The 18,699-nt window shown below is 37.7% G+C and overlaps 2 protein-coding genes across 3 annotated transcripts in view; both read right to left on the bottom strand.

Moving 5' to 3' along the window:
- eml5 (EMAP like 5) overlaps positions 1-13,425 on the bottom strand; it is a 101,320-nt gene extending 87,895 nt beyond the window's left edge. For both annotated transcript variants that reach the window (XR_014625771.1, XM_084393813.1), the window contains exon 1: positions 11,268-13,425. Coding sequence is in view for 1 of the 2 variants with exons in the window: in XM_084393813.1 (XP_084249939.1) it covers positions 11,268-11,464 (197 nt within the window). In the remaining variant the exon portion in view is untranslated. The remainder of the gene's footprint in view (positions 1-11,267) is intronic.
- Positions 13,413-18,699, bottom strand: part of itpk1b (inositol-tetrakisphosphate 1-kinase b) — a 45,827-nt gene continuing 40,540 nt past the window's right edge. Inside the window, exons 9-11 of the mRNA XM_084393821.1 lie at positions 18,575-18,642; positions 18,306-18,468; positions 13,413-15,431 (exon numbers count right to left, since the gene is read on the bottom strand). Coding sequence (XP_084249947.1) covers positions 15,130-15,431; positions 18,306-18,468; positions 18,575-18,642 — 533 coding nt within the window. The 3' untranslated portion in view covers positions 13,413-15,129. The remainder of the gene's footprint in view (positions 15,432-18,305; positions 18,469-18,574; positions 18,643-18,699) is intronic.

Here is an 18,699-nt window from a genome sequence, read left to right as displayed (position 1 = left end):
TTATACTTAAAGTCCCTGTAAAGTCAAAATTAAGTATGTGTTCTGAGTTTGTCATACCACCGAAAAATGTGTTATTAGCCACCCAGCTCAGTTTCAATGATTAAAAAAGCCGCCAAGTAAATAAAATAAGCTATCAAAATCTCGAAAAAATGAGCAGTAGTCTCAGCTCTCAAACGCTGGGGGCGTGTCCGCTGGCTGCGCTGAAACCACGCCCACTCGCGGGAAATATGACTCGCGCACAGCTCGTGCATGTCGGCGCGACGGGAGGATGAAGGCCGAAGCGGACAGCGGGAGATAGTCGGTTCGGCCCCATTCACCAGTAACAGCGGATTATCAGTGAATTCCAGTTGTTTCCAACGAAAGTAAACTATCCTGATCTCTACAGAGGCGGGTGTGGTGGTGATCATCAGCTCTCCATCAAGGTAACGTTAGCTCTTCACAAGATAAATCCACCTCTTCTTGATATGATCATTTTTCGGAAATTTAAATAAGGACACCGATCTGTTTTCTAAGTGATTGCATCCAGGGAATACGCATTTACATGACGAAGGCATAGCCAGAGCCGTGGGCATAGTAGCTAGCAAACTGTAGGCTGTCTGATAGTAACTCGCGATTGAGCGATAGGCTTAGTGACTCCGTGCGTCATCAAGTAGGGGCCCAATCAAGCTCAGGGGGTCGCAGTGCGTCATCGAGCCCCCGTTTTAGCCCCGCCCAAAAAATCCGGCTCACAGCAAGGGTGAAAAACTGTTAAACGGTCTAACTCCACAATTTAGTACTTCACAGTTCTCAGTCTTTGTAACATGTTTTAGCAATACATTTCTAGCACTTATAATGTGTTTAGAATTTTTTTGTAGAATTGCCTTTACAGGGACTTTAATACTATTTAACACTAACTTCAAAAGAAATTGGTAATAAGTAACAACATAGCAGATTGACCATTCAAAAGTTGTTGTTTTTTTAAAGAAATTAATACTTTCATTTAGCAGGGATGCATTAAGTTGATTAAGCTTAACAAAATTACGATTTCAACTAAACCATGTTCTTTTGAACTTTCTATTAATCAAAGAATACAAAAATATGTATCACGAGTTCCACAGAAATATTGAGCAGAGCATTCATAATAATAAGAAATATTTTTGAGGACCAAATCAGCATATTAGAATGATTGAAGGATCATGTAACACTGAGGACTGGAGTAATGATGCTGAAAATTCAGCTTTGCATCACAACAATAAATTATATATACATATATAGGCCTCTATTACATACCACACATGCTGCCTTGTCCTGCTCAGGTTTTGGAGCACATGGGAATGCTCTGACTTACTTCACTAAGTTAATTTTTAATGAATATTAATGTTCAATATTATTCATTAATGTGTCTCACATTACTTCGGGCTACTTACAATTGTGTCAGGACATGTTAATAAAAATATTAAATGCTTCTTAAAACTGCACTTGGCACAAAAAAAAAAAAAAAAATCTCATTGATGTTACTATTAGAAAATGTTTAAAATAAATGTTCCCTCACATAAGATGAATACTCTAGGCATATCAGTAGCCTAATAAAAGCTGGGTTTTTTTACATGTAGTGGCTCCCCTCATCACATGACCAGATTAATTATTCTACTTTTTCTTAGGTAGTCTACTGACGGAAACATTGCAATGTGTTCAAGTGGAACGCCATAAGCCCTATGCATCAGACATTCAGCCAAAGGTCTGAGACTATTTATCTGGTAACCTATATGTGCTGGTGTGTGTTGGTACGTCAGACTGTTAGATGTGTGTAGATGTATCAGATAAGCCGCTTTGGGATAATGAATGAGAGGGTGATTGTAGCGTTGGCTGGAACTACTATAGAAGGGGTGGGGATTCCCTGCCATTGCTGGGAAGAGGGAAGCCTCGCTGATCACTGTGAAACCGCTAGGAACAGGACGCCTGTCTCCCAGCATTAGCGTCACTCTAATGGACTCAAACACGCATGACTGCATCTTGTCAACATATATGCAGCATGCTTATTATTATGCCCAAACATAAAGTAAGTGTGGACTCATCCTGACACACACACACAAACTTAGCAATAATAGCACATGAATTTGTACTTTGAGATCTACAAATTCTACAAATCTGCAAAAATATATATATATATACACACACCTTATAATTGAAAAGTTTGTGGTCGGTAAAGTTTTTTTTATATTTTTGAAAGAATAGCCTATCTTATGCTCACTCAGTCTGCATTTATTTGATCAAAATACAAAAGAGGAATATTGTGAAATTAATATTTAAATTTAAAATAAGTTTATATATATATATATATTCCAAAATGTCATTTATTCCTGTGATGGTAAAGCTGAATTTTCAACAGCTATTACTGCAATCATCAGTGTCAAATGCTCAAGAAACATTTCTTATTATCAATGTTGAAAATGCTTAATATTTGTTCAGGATTCCTTGATTAATAAAAAGCAACATTTATTTGAAATCGAAATTATAATTAATGTCTTTAATTTCATTTTTGATCATGTTTTATACTATTTTACTTTTGATTAGATACTTATGGAAGCTTGTTTCTGCCACAATTTTTTTTTTTTATAAAAAGGTAACAGACTTTTTATCTCACAATTCTGACATTTTTTTCTCAGAACGCATAAAGTTGAGTCAAGAACTGCTCCGAGTGTAACATCACAGGTTTCCATCTCTTCCACATTACAGTAGTTATGGCGTGAACACAGCATATGCTCGTTGTTTAGCTTCAGGAGGAACTATAAAAGACGGCTGCTGTTTCGGTTGTGGTGCTCGGTGACTGACGTCTGTCTAACTCTGCAGAGCATGAAACACACTGATGACGTGTGATGTCTGCGCGAACCGAACAGGTGCACGGAGGTAAAGAAATACATACGTTGATAGGCAGATAGGACATCATATCATTGCATTCGGACTGAATTCAATGATCGGACAAACATTTTATGGTCCTACGCCTCCCACAGACGATATATATACATATAAACACATTTAGACGACTTAAAGGTCCCATTGCATGGATTATTTAATTATTTTAGAATGTTATTATTCTTGACATGCTTGCATATGAAATATCTAGCATTACATGTGGAACTCTCTCGAAAACTTTTACTATTACAGTTATTATACGTTTTTACTATTACAGCTATCGAGATTAACAAATCGTGAGAAGTTTAAGTATTTAGATCTATTCCCATCACATAAAAGGTTGCAGTGATGAGCATTGAGCAGATGACAGTCTGTTGATCGCGTGAATGAAGATCTTATCATTGCAACGCAGTTTCTGCACTCTCACTAATGATTTCACCAATGCAAACATGAGGTAAGTACAGTAAGAGCTTCGTTGTGCAGCGTAACAGCATCATTGATTTCATAACGAGTTTTGGCAAGTGTCCAGATAAACTCGCGCTGTGTGATTGACAGCTTGGCCGATTGGAAAGGGATTGTTCTTTGATCGCTTTCTGTATATATTAATCACAGTTTAAGTAAGATTATTTTCATCCTACTAAGAGAAACAACGTTAAGTTGATCGTTTAGTCACTGGCTTGATTTACTGATGCATAAACAGTATTGAACGACTTCGAGAGAAAGATTATCTGTCTGAACTTGAACAATTACACATCAGAAATTCACATAACTCACTGGTTCTTCAGAGGCTCGGATGAAGGAACTAAAAAAATACTTTTGTGTTTATTTGTACATCCAAACACTGAGCAACTGCCATGCTTCGCTTGTTTGCAAGCCATGATGTCTCTCGAGGAAAAAACAATATCGCGCTCGTGCAGCTCATTTTCTTATGGGCGGGCCAAATTCTTTTTGCGGGCAAAGAAGACAAAGGGGAGGTAACCTTTCCCCTTATGACAACATAAGGGGAAGATTTCTAGATTCGCCCGTCTGAGCTTTCATTTTCTCAAAAATACCCAGGGCTTGGTTTACACCCATCAAAACGTCTAGCCACTGGGGGACCATAGGCAGGCTAAGGAAACTCATATTAAGGTTAAAAAAACTCAAATTTTCATGCAATGGGACCTTTAACTAAGTTAACTTAGGATGTGAAGAGACTTTCAACCATCATTACAAAAAATATTTCTGGAACAAATCACCTACCCTGCTTTTAAGGATCAATCCTGGCTCTAAAACGTGCTAAAACTAGTGACAGAAATACCATCCATTCCATCCCTACTATATGAGAGTCTTACAACTGTCTGACAGTATTTCAGTGGGCAGTGATTTCTGCCTCTAGAGGAGGGTTTTACTCTGTAAAGCAATAGTTCAATCACGTTAGGTGGAGAGCTGCCAAGGCCGTTGACAAAAAGCTAACAAGCGGAGTGCGTCCAGAGGGGCTTATATTGAAGGTATAAAACCCCTAGCTATATTTAATCTCGGTGGCAACTGAAGCTTCAAATTCAACACACATACACAGGGATCACAATCTAACTCAAACCCTGGCATTCGTGCATTGTGCGCACATGACTGACAACCCAGACCACAAACACACAGCGCCGCACACACATTCAAACAGTTACACTCATTGATACTATTAGAGTAAGAGCATCAGAAGGCAGCGCAGATTAAGGATTACATTAGAAATGAGTGCATATGAGTGCACATGGCTTACAGATGGACTCGAGCATGACCGAGAGGGGGGAGGCGGGGGGGCTTCTATCTGATAATATCACGTGGTTTAAACGCGACACAATGTCCACCCCTCCCCCTGAGCAATCATGTCAGTCAGTCACACACACTCATACGTGAACGCTGGCATTGCAAATGTTGCTGAAGTCACCAAATCCTCATCTCAGTAAGAAAAAAATCATTTTGTGGTATTCGGCCTCACAAATATCCCGCACATAAACCTTTTAAAGGGACATGCACACAAAAATTCACAACAGAGTTATCCACTTGATAGACATTCACTGGTCTAGTCACATGAAAGAAGAACGGATGGATACAAAGAAGCAGGTCGGCAGACATTTCCAGTCATTCTCGCTCAGATGCCCGACGTGTCCAGTCTCTATCCGCCCCCATCAATTTTTGAACACCTGTAGTAAACAAACGAATGTCTGAGAGCATACAGCCTCAGGACAGGAGCGTGACCAGCATGCACCTATCCGTGGGACTCGTCTATTCTCACATGCAGACATTTCTGGGCTAAAAACGTGATTTTCATGTATATCGGACGTGGTTAAGCTAAGCCATCATATCAAGTGTTGTTTTATAATCTAAGGTATAAATGTTTCAAGACATTGTTTTAAGCCATAAAATTCTGTAATAATTTACTCACACTAATGTTGTTTCAAACTCCTATGACTATCTTCCATTTGAAGAACATGAAAGGAGATAAAAGAGAATGTCCTGGCTGCTCTTTTCCATAGAAAGAAAGTGAATGGGGACTGGAGCTGTTAAGCTCTAAAAGGCCAAAAAGGCCAATAAATGTCTCAATAAATTAGTCTATACACGTTTTTATACTTTTAAAGAGTACAGGGTTCCCACACCTCGGTTAACTTTAAACTCAAGGACCTTTCAAGGACTTTCCAGGTCCAATACCCTCAAATTCAAGGACTTTATGTGGGAAACACTTATTGTGTCCAACAACAAACGTTGAGGTTCCATCGCAGTAGTTTTGTGCGTCATGGCAACGTACAACACAAAGTACCTCACGCGGGAAACACTTAACGTAACGCGTAAATGCGCGTAACTAACGTAAATCAAGCAAGCTAGTGCGCATAGGCCTCGAAGTGTTGGCGAAATAACACATTAGCGGAATAATATGGAATTTTGTTCCAGACAACTTCTTGCACAAAATAAATTCAAGCACTTTCAAGGATCTGTGTCTGTGTGTGCTTATTTTAAAGAACTTTCCAGGGCTTTGAATTTAATTTTTCAGATTCACAAACTTTCAAGGATTTCAAGGACGCGTGGGAGCCCTGAGAGTAGCAACATGGAGGTGGGCGAAATGACCAAAATCTTACAATACGAGTTATTTTTTCTTTCACGATAACATTTTAAAGGAGTCATAACCTGCAATTTTCACTTTTCCACGAGAATCAATGTATGTTATGATCGACTAACGATTATACACTGGCCGGGAAGCCGATATTTAAAAGTGAAGCGTTTGTTTACCTCAGGGTAAATAAACCAGCGCGCGTGCACGCGCACTCAAATACGAGATTTTGATTTCAGCTCCCTCTTGACGTCATGAGGTAGTAGGATATACCATATATGGACACCGCAGCAGGAAGCCCCCCTTCCCCTCTCCCCCTCATATTCAGTTCAGTCGAGAAAGATGGAGAAACCGAGTGCACACCGGACTTGCTCTGTGGTTGATTGCCATAAAAAACATGTAAATGTGTTTTATCTCCCAAATCAGGGACCAGTGGATGAAATTCATTTTTAATGACGCTGTCCCAACAACCCTTTCAACTGGCGTGCAGAGCCATATAGAGCGTCCACGACATCCAAAACATCGCATTGATCTCGCGAGACAATAATGCCTTCAGAAATAAGGGTAAAAGTAGGTCTGTGTTTATTTTTTTTCCACTTTTCTTTTTTAGAAGGGCCTGAAAGACTATAATACAGCAGTAGGTATCCAATGTAATACTAGGTTATGACTCCTTTAAGATGCATTAGGCTGCTGTGACTTTAATGCACTGATCCAATACATTGGCACACTTTTAATTTATTTCCCAACTGTTTATGTTCACTGTTTTAAGACATAACCAACTCTGTTTATGTGAATACTTGCCATGATAGTCATTTTTGACAAAAAAATTATATTTGTATATTTGACCATTCAAGTTTAATAAGGTGCAAAAGAGAACTGAATTCAATATCGCTTGGTGTCTCTTTCAAACCAAGCATCTTTCTGTTGGTCAACACGGCAAATTCGACTGACTTGAACCGTCGCAAAATCTGCGTGGGGAAATCTTTTGCCTGATTGAAATGACTTTGCTTGCAAAAATGTGCTAAACAACGGTAAAAGTGATGTGATCCTACCTTAATACCTCTTCAACATTAAGCATGTCTCGTGCTTTATTTTTCTCATTCATGCATGCATCTTTATTTCACAATAACCAGCAGTCCTGCACTGCATGGATATATTTACATCCCACAACACAATGTACCAAGATCTCTATCGATACACTAATATATTTTGTCATACCACCCCCAGCAAGGACATTCTGCATATTAACTATCCATGAAAGAAAGAATATCTTAAGGGTTTGCAATGACAAGGCTGAGTAAATAACTTTTAAACTGTTCCTTTAAATGTTTAAATATGTGTTTAAATTTGGAGATATGCTTGTTTCAGCTCAAAGTTCAATATTTTATGCATTTATGTTAGTGCTTACATGGCTGAATGTTGTCATGTAACGTTTACAAAAATGGGGACATATATCAGCAGTTTTCAGCATAGAACAGCATGATCGCACAGCTTGCTTAATGGAGTTGATTTAGACCAACTCACAGTACGATATAAACAGAATCACGTCTGTTAGGTATGAGAGGGTCTCACATTCTCTCACGCACACACACACACACACACACACAAGCTGCTGTTCAACATCTGTAGCTCAGCTCTGGGCTCCATCCTCCACCTCCCACTGAGCATTCCACTCAAGGGCAAATAACAGAGGATACAAACCCACTCCACCATCAAACACCGACCCCATGTCAACAGCCAATACAAGAAATACCTGTATTTGATCTGGCATTTCAAAGATGTATAATATTTCTCGAATAATAATCGAATTATTATTTCTACTTAGAAACCCGATCTGAGGTGTTTTTGTATCTCGTATCAGAATATTGGAAGACTTATTGCGTCTGGATGAAACATGATGATTCACATTAGATTATCATTTTTATTTAAATTTAGTAATCATTATAATGCAGAGTATCCACTTGACTAGGAATGTTTTTTTTTATTTATTTTTTTATTCTTTATTAAAAGAGTACAACACAGTATAAATACTTTACAATAAATAATATCCTAATTTGAAAATTGTCTTTTTTTTATATATATTTAATATTTCAATATGTCAATATTTCAATATTTCTTTTTTTTTTTTTTTTTACAAATGTGTGTTCCGATACAAAATACAAGTAAACTCAAAAGGAAAACATCAGGATGCATCAGTCTTAAAAATGGGAGAATTTGCTGAGTTACTATGCAAATAATATAATACAATTTTTTTTTTTTTTTATGCATAATATACTTTCTTGTTTCTTTTTCTTTCGTTAAAGGAATATGACCAGAATATATTCTTTACAGCCATCAGGTTTCATATTTCTAGATTGTCTTTTTCATAGTAATTCCCTTCTTCGCCTTATTCATTTTCTTCACTAGAACAGAGTATGCTGATGACATTATAGAGTTATAGAGTTATTGCTGCTTTTGGCATCCTCTATGTTTTAATATCTTTTAATATCTTTCTCTCAGTCTCTGTTTATCCATTTGTCTTGAACTGAATGTATGAATAATCCTGTATTTGTATGCTTGGCATATGAATCACTTATGACTTCTATGTATTAAGATACCTGTGCTGATGACTTAATAATAGGGTGCTGCTGGCATATGGACACATCTGATATGCATGAATAGCAAATACAGCCACCCAGAAAGTCAGGCATTGGGTCACATTCTAATACTGAAGTAACCAGAGATGGATGAGTCCCTATGAGTCATTTGACACAAAAATGCACACCGGGGACATACAAGGAGGTAGTAAATGCATGTGCCTGGTCACATATTTTGCATTTGAACCAATTTTATAAGTCTGAGAACACTGCAATGTGATCATGTTCCTTTATATACATTTTTATGCAGCACATGCACACAGATGTGTTCACCAAACCATTCACGCATTCACACAAATGCAAGGTAGCCAAGGTCAGTTACTCTCTCACCTAATTAATAATAGAGAATTGAGGCAGATGACCGGCGGCGAAGCAGAACGCCACCCCCTCAAGCTCTCACTAAAACACCACACACGTACAACACACAAACACACACACACACACACACACACACACACACACTCCTGTAGGATGCCATAACCTTGATGATCATGTGACTGAATCATAATGTCTTCACCATCAGCTGAAAGCACCTTGACATGATGTGTATGAATACAGCTATAAATAACTGAGTTACTATTAAGGTTAAACGTGGATAAACCTTGGATGATCATCATTTATAATTTAAGAGAACATACATCAATATCATGACTTCAGATAGAGGTCATTTCACAACAATTAGTTGTTAAGATTATTGGATAATATTAAATTAGCTAATGAATTAAAGCTAACCTACAAAGCTAAACAGGTCTTGTAGATATTTATAATTTGTATTTACAGTAACAAATTATAGTTACGGTTAATAAATGATATTAAATAAATAGCCATTCACATGAGCAGTTGTGTACCAAATAGACATCACAATCTCATGGCAATTTGTAACTACTGTATTTTATGTTTGGCAAATTTGTATGAATTTGTTTCTCATTTGTACATTTTTGGACGCTCTGCTTATGCCCCAGTGTCCAGTGACAGCTTAAGGCCCGCTCACACCAAAGACGATAACTATAACGATAACGGTAAAGATATAGTTCTAAAAATCATTCTAAATATAAAAGAATAGCAGTTCACACCAAAGCTATATAACGGCACAGAGGAACTATAATGTTGGGATCTCTTTTAGAGATGTTATCCAGCTGATCAATGCTAAAAACATTGACAGCCAATCAGAATCCATCCTCGAGCTGGCTATCTTTATCGTTATCGTTCTTGGTGTGAACGGGCCTTTAGGTGTGGGGTTAGGGGTGGAGCTTCATTCCTACTTTTTAATAAAAATCGTACATTTTTCGTACAATGTCAATTCATTCGAAATTGCCATCTCATAAAATAGTTACGTTTTCCATGAGATCAGAACAGAAGCATGGCACAGAGTGAAAGCCGACTGGAACTTCGTATACAGAACTCAGTGTTCTTCAATCGCTCTTCAAGATCCACTCTGGGATTTCCATTTTGCACTCCCTGCACAGTGCTGTTATAGTAAATATGATCACTCTTGGAACTGCGGGTCAATTCCATTTCAAGTAGCGTGTTCACAAACTCTTCTGTTCTGGCCCCTCAGAAATGTGAATAAGTAATGTGTATGTTTGAGAAAAAATTCAACAGTATATGCAAAAGTATTGACCCTTTTCACATTTCCGGTTTCTCAGAAGTGGACGTCGTCATAGTTGGGTAAACTTCTATAGCGGTGAATGAGAGACTACATTAAATATATATATATATATTTTTGTATTCCAATTTGCTCCAATAGCAAAAGAAAAACTCCACAATAGTGTTATCACAACTTTCAAAATTAGGGAAAAATAGAGAGATTGATAACGGCAGTCAGAAGAGAGAATTAAAGATGTCAATTTTACCGTCACTCCCACAGCGCTGTAGGACAGCAGCGTTAACTAGTTTTTTTTTTTTTTTTTTTTTTTTTTTGATGCAAATGTAATACGATACAAAGTATAATAGTGTTATAAATGTACATAATTTTTTTTAATGAAAAAATACAAAAATTGCAGGATTTACGACGCTGATGACCGTTAAAACGCGTCATCACAGTCTATAAAAGGAAATTTCCGTTAGCGTTCATTCCTTTTGAAATGATTGAATTTCGCTCGCGAAAACGGTAAATGTTATCGTACCTTTGGAATTTAAAATAGCCTATCGTGACTAATATAAGACTTATAAGCAGCCAGACCGAGAGCAACTAAATGATAGAAAACGCGGATGTCTCCAGACGCGTTTTTTTTTTTTTCAAAGTTAAACTACTTTTAACTTGCCAGCAAAACAGTGAAACGCGACGCAACGCACGCCTGGCGTATATATTTACACAGACCAACAAATAAAAAATAGCGTTGACAAAATGCAAGTCCCGTAAGTTTCTCCGCTGAGGCGCTGTCCAGCACGCGAGCCTCGTGAAGGTGATCGCGTGATCGCTGAGCGTGACGGAGATCACCTTCAGGAGCCTGGCGTGTTGGACAGCGCCTCAGAGGAGCAACCTCCACCTCCATCTCTCTACACTTACTCGATCTTGCCATTAAATATACAAATATACAGCAACGTCTCGAGCCTGACACTGGCTTGAATGCATCGGCACCGTTGAGTTCACTACTTTAAGTGTGGTAGTTGGCGTGCATTTGTATGAATTTCCTTCAAAACATCCACGTGAATGTGCCTACCTGATTATGTCATCGTTATGTCCCAAATAAAATTTCTGCTTGTGTTCCCGTGTGTTGTACACAACTCCGACGCCGGCGACAAAGTACACGATCTCCTTGGCGGCCGTGTAGTACAGGTTGTTGCGGCACTGGTGTCCCCGGTAGCCGTAAACCCACTCGAGTCGCAGATGACAGTTCGGAGCTGTTCTGTCAGCCATGTTCGGACGTGTTTTGCTTAGAAGCGATGCTTCTTCATTCACCGACGCGTCGAGCCGTCACATTCAGTCCCGTTTATCCGCTCAGTCCGCTGTCAGCGAAGCTTCGTCCGGCCAAAGACAAACCAATCGACGACATATTTCAGTTCAAGTTAAGTGCATAACTTTAGGCTGTTTGCATAATGTTAGGGCAAGTGCTTTGTTTTATTCTGACGCTGTAAAGTCTAGCGTGTACTACTTGTGACATGTGCGAGGCTAGAAGCTACTCTCTCTCTACTTCTGACCAGACTGTGGCTTTGCTCTAGTGACATGTCAAACCTGAGAACATGGATTTTTCGCATTAGTTAACTGGGACCGGCCAATCACGAACGGCGGTTGTGATTGACAGAAAGTGTGGCCAATCACGTCGTGAGGATGAGTTGAATTAAAACGTGAGGACCAATGGCGAGCTAGAGAAGGATGGCGAAAGGGGTCTAAGTAAGCGGTGTATGGCCTGCTCATTTAGCACAAACGGCAGTTTAATAGCTTTTGTCGTGGGCCTACTACACTAGTTTAACTCTGTAAGGCCTGAACTCTTAATGACCTTTAATGAGTTTACAAAAAACGGGACTGGATATTTTTTAACCCTATAATATCGAATGACAGTCTACTTTTTAAGTTTTAGTCATTTTAGTACACCGTGTTAAACTTAATGAAAATAAGAAACGTGTCTTAGCAACTAGCTAAAATCAATTTCGTTTTAAAAAAAATATTTCAAGTAACGAAAATGTTTTTTATTTTGCTTCAGTTATCTATAATAACATACGTTATTAACACCCTAAACATATTAAAAAAAAAATTCTTCTCCAGACTAATTTTTTATTTGAAAAAATAGCAAGACGCAACATCCATTACACTTGTGTCCCATGGTACTATAAAGTAATTCAAACATGTAGGCAGGCCTATGGAGCAACATGAAGGTGAGTAAATGGGCTAAAAACTTAATAATTGGTCACTTCTAGCATATGGACACATCTGAATAATATGAATAGCATAATGGTCACATTGTGACACTGAAGTAACCAGAGATGTTGAACCCATGGTCTTGATGGGTTATGGCCCTAGTGTATGAATATGCAAATAAAGGGGCCTAAAATCTTAAATGAGACCCGAAACCTTTGAAGATGTCGATAAATAATGATAGAGACAGAAAATTTAGTAGGTGAGGAGTTTTTCTATTTGATAGCACAATGAAGGCAAAAGTACAGAGACAAAAGGTAAAGCTGTGTTGAAGGCTGTCATTCTCTCTACCTCTCGTAGGACTTTCGGTTATACAAAACACAACCTTAATCTGAACAACTCCTCATTAGACATATAAACATATTCCAACTCTCTTGATATAAGCAAGCAAGAGACTACACGTCCTAAAAACCCAGCTAGTTCTTGTTGAAGTCGACATGGCTCACATTCTTTAAAAATGGCATTTAAATGACAATGACCATTCAATTTGAATTCCATAACAATGGAGGGAGTCATTATAGAAAAAGATCTTAAACACAGTTTGGTACACCTATGAAAATATCACTCTTAAATGTTACATTAAAAAAATGGACCCCTTCAGAACAAGAAATGCATTAACATAAGGTGCTAAATGTTCATTTTATATAAACTGAACAGAATGGGAGCAGATGCTGGCGACAGCAGTCCATTTGCACCGCTCTTGTTTACCACATTAAGACGTGTCAAATATCTCCGCACATTCATTCCTCTCACAGTGAACAAAAACAAGCTGCTTTCTGTTGGTCTTCAAACGTGTAGGCGTTATCCAAGTCACTTTACGAGCACTAAGTGGGTGAGATTTCTTTCATAAACATGAATACAAATAAGACAAACTTTTGTAATCTACTGTTAGCAACAAATAATTTTTGTAATTGCAATGCCTAAGGGTTTCATTACAGTATATGCAAACAAGTGCTGCAAATCATGTTTTGGCTTTATTACATTTGAATTAATGTAAAAATTGTTCAGATGGTTTTAATGACATATATTGATATTAATTAGTGCTAAACACATCTCATGGCAGTTCACATACAGTCTGATTTAACTCAGCAACCAAATGAAATGTTCTGCTAACGACATCATGTATAAAACAAATACTTTGTATTCATTAGTGATTTTCAAACAAGCTAGCCATCATTCCATTTTTTTAACGGAGGAATATGAACAAAATTGTACAAATCTGTTAATTTTCCTTTTAACCCAGGAATGGTAACCAAGAATCAAAGTGTTTAACCCTTTGTGGAAGAGACGTATCCTTTCTTGCAATTTGAACGAGAAAAAAATACTCCCAACACACACATACATGAACATCCATCTTATACAGTTTGTTCCAATATTTCAAGGGTGTGTACTAATCTGAAGCCTAGTCATAAATATGACTTTCAAAACTGGATCATGTACAAAACATTAGAACTTTTAAAGGACTGTCTGCTAAAAAAAAACATCTCACTCACTCTCTCTCTCACACACACACACACACACACACACATACAGGGAATGTCAATATCTCCACTTGCAATCGTCCAACCAAACTTGACAGACAAACAACAGAATTTATAAGAATTTTTCAAAGAATAGTAGAATTTTAACCTCTTCGGGGTCTTTCACAAAACTACATAAAAAATAAAATAAAATAAAAACATTAAAGGGATCGTTCACCCAAAAAATAAATTTTTGTAATTTACTCACCCTCATGTTGTTCCAAAAAGATGTTTTAAAGAATGTTGGTAACCATTGTAATTGTAGCCATTGACTTCCATAGTAGTAAAAATTACCAACCCCAATTACCAACATTCTTTAAAATATCATAAAAAGAAACTCATACATGATTGGAACAACTTCCGATGATGATCATTTTTGGGGTGAACTCTCTCTTTAATTGTACTTGACACGGTTCGCCTGGAAATTCATTAATATACCACCTCATGATATGCTGTGTTGAAATGCACATGAAAAATGTCAGGTGTCACAATGTTCATGGAAGGATGATGAAAGTCTTCCGGAGCATTGTGGAAAGATTACGGAGTGTCACAAGATCAAACACTGTGGCACACGGTCTACAAGAGCTGCGCGCTGGAACTTCGTTCGGCTTACGGAGCAGATTTGCAGACGCTGCACAAAGATATACACTGTGGATCATCACAATATAGGATTGCCACTAAATACAGAGCACAAAGACATTTTAGGTGTCCTGGTTGTTAGATTATTGGGTGTGTTTGTGTTCAGATGTGTTCAACTAATATCAGTTAGTTCCATCAGCAACAAAAGAAAACCTTCAGAACCCTTGTCCAGCTTAAATATCCAACATGCCTAGTGTGTTCACTTAACCATCATCCACTGTGAAAACTGATTTAGATGCTGATCTATTTTGATTCCCCAAATGTTCACATTACAGTACTGAGTTGTTAAACTAAAAAAAAAAAAAAAAAAAATTCTAATTAATAAAAAAACATATGCAAAGGCATAGAAGATAGAATTCAATGCCCTTTATCAACATCATTATGATTCCCAATATAGTTTATTTTAGATTACAGATATATTTTATCAGTATAATAGTTATTATTGTTATTGTATATTATTCACTCTGTCTTCACAATTTGTTCAGGGAAGGATGGCGTGGGACGTGACAGTCATTGCGACGAGGCTTTAGTGGCTATCGTGGACACGCAGTGCTGTTGAAAGTTGGGGGACATGGCCGTGTTGCAGCCCAGTCTCTGACGAGGGCCTTTCAGACCCCCGTCCCCCTCCACGATCCAGGGGCTGCTGTCCGACTCCTTACCCAGCATGCCACAGCACTCCTGGGGGGGGACTCCTAAAGCGGGCAGCTGGCCGGACGGGGGCGGGGCCGAGGGCTCATTGGAGGCGTGGTCTTGGAGGACGCCGATGATGTGGTTGAGGAGGTCATTGAAGAACTCAGGAACACCCTCATATCCTGAAAAGAGTAAGAATTGTAAAAACAATAATGGATAAATAACATATTTCATGATGAGATACATCATGATTTTTTATTTCAATGAAATGAATGTACTATATTTTAGTTGAATAATGTTTTTTATTTAACAGTTTGTATTTTTAAGGGGGATTTTATGCTACTAAATTATATTTATGCAGTAATTGTAGAAGAAAACCATACAACATAAGATTATTTCATACAGTCAAAATGTATGACCCCCAAGAAAACTATGATATAACTTTCAAAAAAAAAAAAAAAAATGTTTAAAGGTCCCATATTGTACACCTTTCTGAAGTTTTATTTTAGGTTTTGATGTCCTTAAGAATATATATTTGCGGTATAAGTACCAAAAACCATCCCGATATATTTTTACAGCTCCTTTCTCAGGAGCTCTGCTAAGAACAGGTTGATTTTGGCCTTTCTAATTAATATTCATGAGCCTCTCTTCTGACTGGCCTGTTGTTTTCTGAGTGACGCACGGCCAGGCCAACCACAGGTAACTAGGGTCATGTATGCTGTGGCTTGGTGATGCTGACAAGTAAGGTGAATAAAACACCTGTAATGATGGACATTGCTGAGGGAAATGTTATCCGGCCTTATATGTTCGAGCCGGACTCAGACCCCGAATCGGCGACGACAGGAGACAAACAACCTTACTTTCGGCGTTATTGTAAGAGTATTATAATTACCATTACATCAATGCTGCACTCAGATTTAACGTTAACGCTAATATAAACTGTCTGTAAACAAACCCAGACTTTTTTTTTTTTTTGTCAAATTCAATTTAAATCTCCAAAATATGTACGTTAATAGCTAGTTATACACTGATTATAAACTGCTTTATAATGAAACGTTAGCAGACAGACACCGAATGCAGTAAGCTATAACTATTGCTTTCCTACTGATACAGTAAGTTGACGTGCTACAATTTCCTTGACAATGTTACTTTTTTATGTAAAAGGTGTACTTGTGGTGCAAAGATGCCCACAGAACGCGAGAACATGCTGCAATTGACGGCCAAGGCAAACTTGTAAAACTGTGAACTGTAGGGACTGCAGCATCTTTGAGGAGTAGCGTTGGGGGTAACTAATTACAAGTAACTTAAATGTAATCAGATTACTTTTTCAAGTAACTAGTAAAGTAACACATTACATTTTCAATTTACAACGAAATATCTAAGTTACTTTTTCAAATAAGTAACGCTAGTTACTTTTTCACATTAACTGACTGACAGCTCTCCTGTCCCCATGTTGAGAGAAATAAAGTGAGGAGGTGCTGTGTGCGTGTGCGTTGTGTAAAACATGATGGTTATTTTAGTTGTAGACTAAATGTGAACATGCATTTACTCATCTCACTTGCATGAAAACATTCAGTATTCCTCAAAATGAATAAAAACAGTAGAATTGTACGCAAAACTTTTATAATCAACTACATTAAATTACACAAACATACTTTATAATAATATGTCTTTGCTGCTGACCTTCAATTATCTAATTCAACCATACTAATAAGCAAAAACAGAAATAATTTAGAAATAAGAGTGTTGAACTTCCTTCTCCTGTATCCTATTGTTCTTTAATCCAGAATGGCAGCACAGCTAAAAGGTTTGTTTGAGCGGCGCCCTCTACTGTACAGGCATAAATATGCATTTCCTTCAGCCTGAGGCTTATTCATTTCACTCTTGGTGTGAAAGGGCCTTAACATTTGGCAAAAATAGAACTTTTTTTGGTGTTATTAAAAATAAAACAAAACAACAAAGACCAGCACAGGTGAGAAAAAGTAACGCAAAAGTAATGTAACGCATTACTTTTCATAAAAAGTAACTAAGTATCGCAATTTGTTACTTTTTTGGGGGAGTAACGCAATATTGTAATGCATTACTTTTAAAAGTAACTTTCCCCAACACTGAGCTTCTTTGAAAAACCGGCATTGAACTGTTCCTGATTGACGAAGCAGTCACTTGTGAAATACACAGAACAGACGAACTAAATTGCTGTGGCGTTTCTGAATAAATGAACATTAGCAACTGTTCTCTTGTATTAATGTTGTTCGGAAGCCTGTGCAATGATGTAGTTTCCTGACGGTGGGCAGTGATCGCGGCGGGACTGAAGGCGGTGACTGAGTAGTTCTGACGTCACATTTATACGGAAGTCACAACTGCTCGTGAAAAGGCACAGCTACTTTATGCAGGCCGTGTGCATTTGTATGTGGATTGACTGTTTTGAAACTTATATGGTAGTTACACAGCCCCTAGACCTCTGTTATCATGAACAAAGCCAGGAAATTATGGGACCTTTATGACAATATGGGACCTTTAACATAGATATATACAAGACATAAGATATATATACACTCGCATGTGTTCCAAATCTAAGGAAAGCATGTCATTACTTTCACAAGCAAAACTTTTTTTGATGTTTTTCAAAAACATAAAATTATAAACTTTTATATATTTTTCCTTTGCATCACCTTGTACATATTTGTTATTGACACAAATGCAATTTATTTGTTTTTGGGAGACCGATATCTACCTATTTTTGTAATGAACCTCAAGCAACCATCACCTTATCTTTTAAGAAGTTTGGGGTCAGTAGGTTTTTTTGTTATTATTATTATTACTTTTTTTCAGAAATGTTCCATTAAATTGATCAAAAGTGACAGTAAAGACATGTTTTATAATTCAAATAAATGCTGTTCTTTCTTTTCATCAAAGAATCCTGAAAAAATTGCATCATGCTTAATGGTGAGCGTAACAGACTTCCAACCCAGTCTTTCGAACGGTAGTGTATGTGCGCAAAATGAAGAGTTGCCTTGTGATTACAGGGTTACGGGTTTGCATGGACAGATACACACCAGGGAATGCATTGATGTCAATGACTGCATGTTGGCCCGTCTGGTTGTTGATGATGACGTCGATACCGAAGAGCGAAACCCCGAGAGCTTCCCGTAGAGATTTACACAGTTCCCTGATGACATCATCATTCGGGGGCTGGGAAACACCTTCTACATTATCTCTCTGTCAAAAATGCAAACAAAAAAAAGTGAACAAAGAGCTTTTGCCAAAACACAACACTGTGGGGTTGACTAGCAAGAACTGCAATTTTTACAGGACGCCCACTTACAGATGTGAGGTCAGAGGACGACTCTGGCTTGGACACATTGTGGCTATTGAAGAAAATCGCTTTTCTGTCTGTAAAGGCATAAAAAAAAAAGCAAACAAATTAATGCAAAAAATCCAAACACTTTC

Source organism: Rutilus rutilus, assembly GCF_951802725.1.
Source record: "Rutilus rutilus genome assembly, chromosome: 21".
Classification (NCBI taxonomy): Eukaryota; Metazoa; Chordata; class Actinopteri; order Cypriniformes; family Leuciscidae; genus Rutilus; species Rutilus rutilus.
The sequence above is the reverse complement of the archived record's forward strand: the minus strand, read 5'-3'. Positions and strand labels throughout refer to the sequence as shown.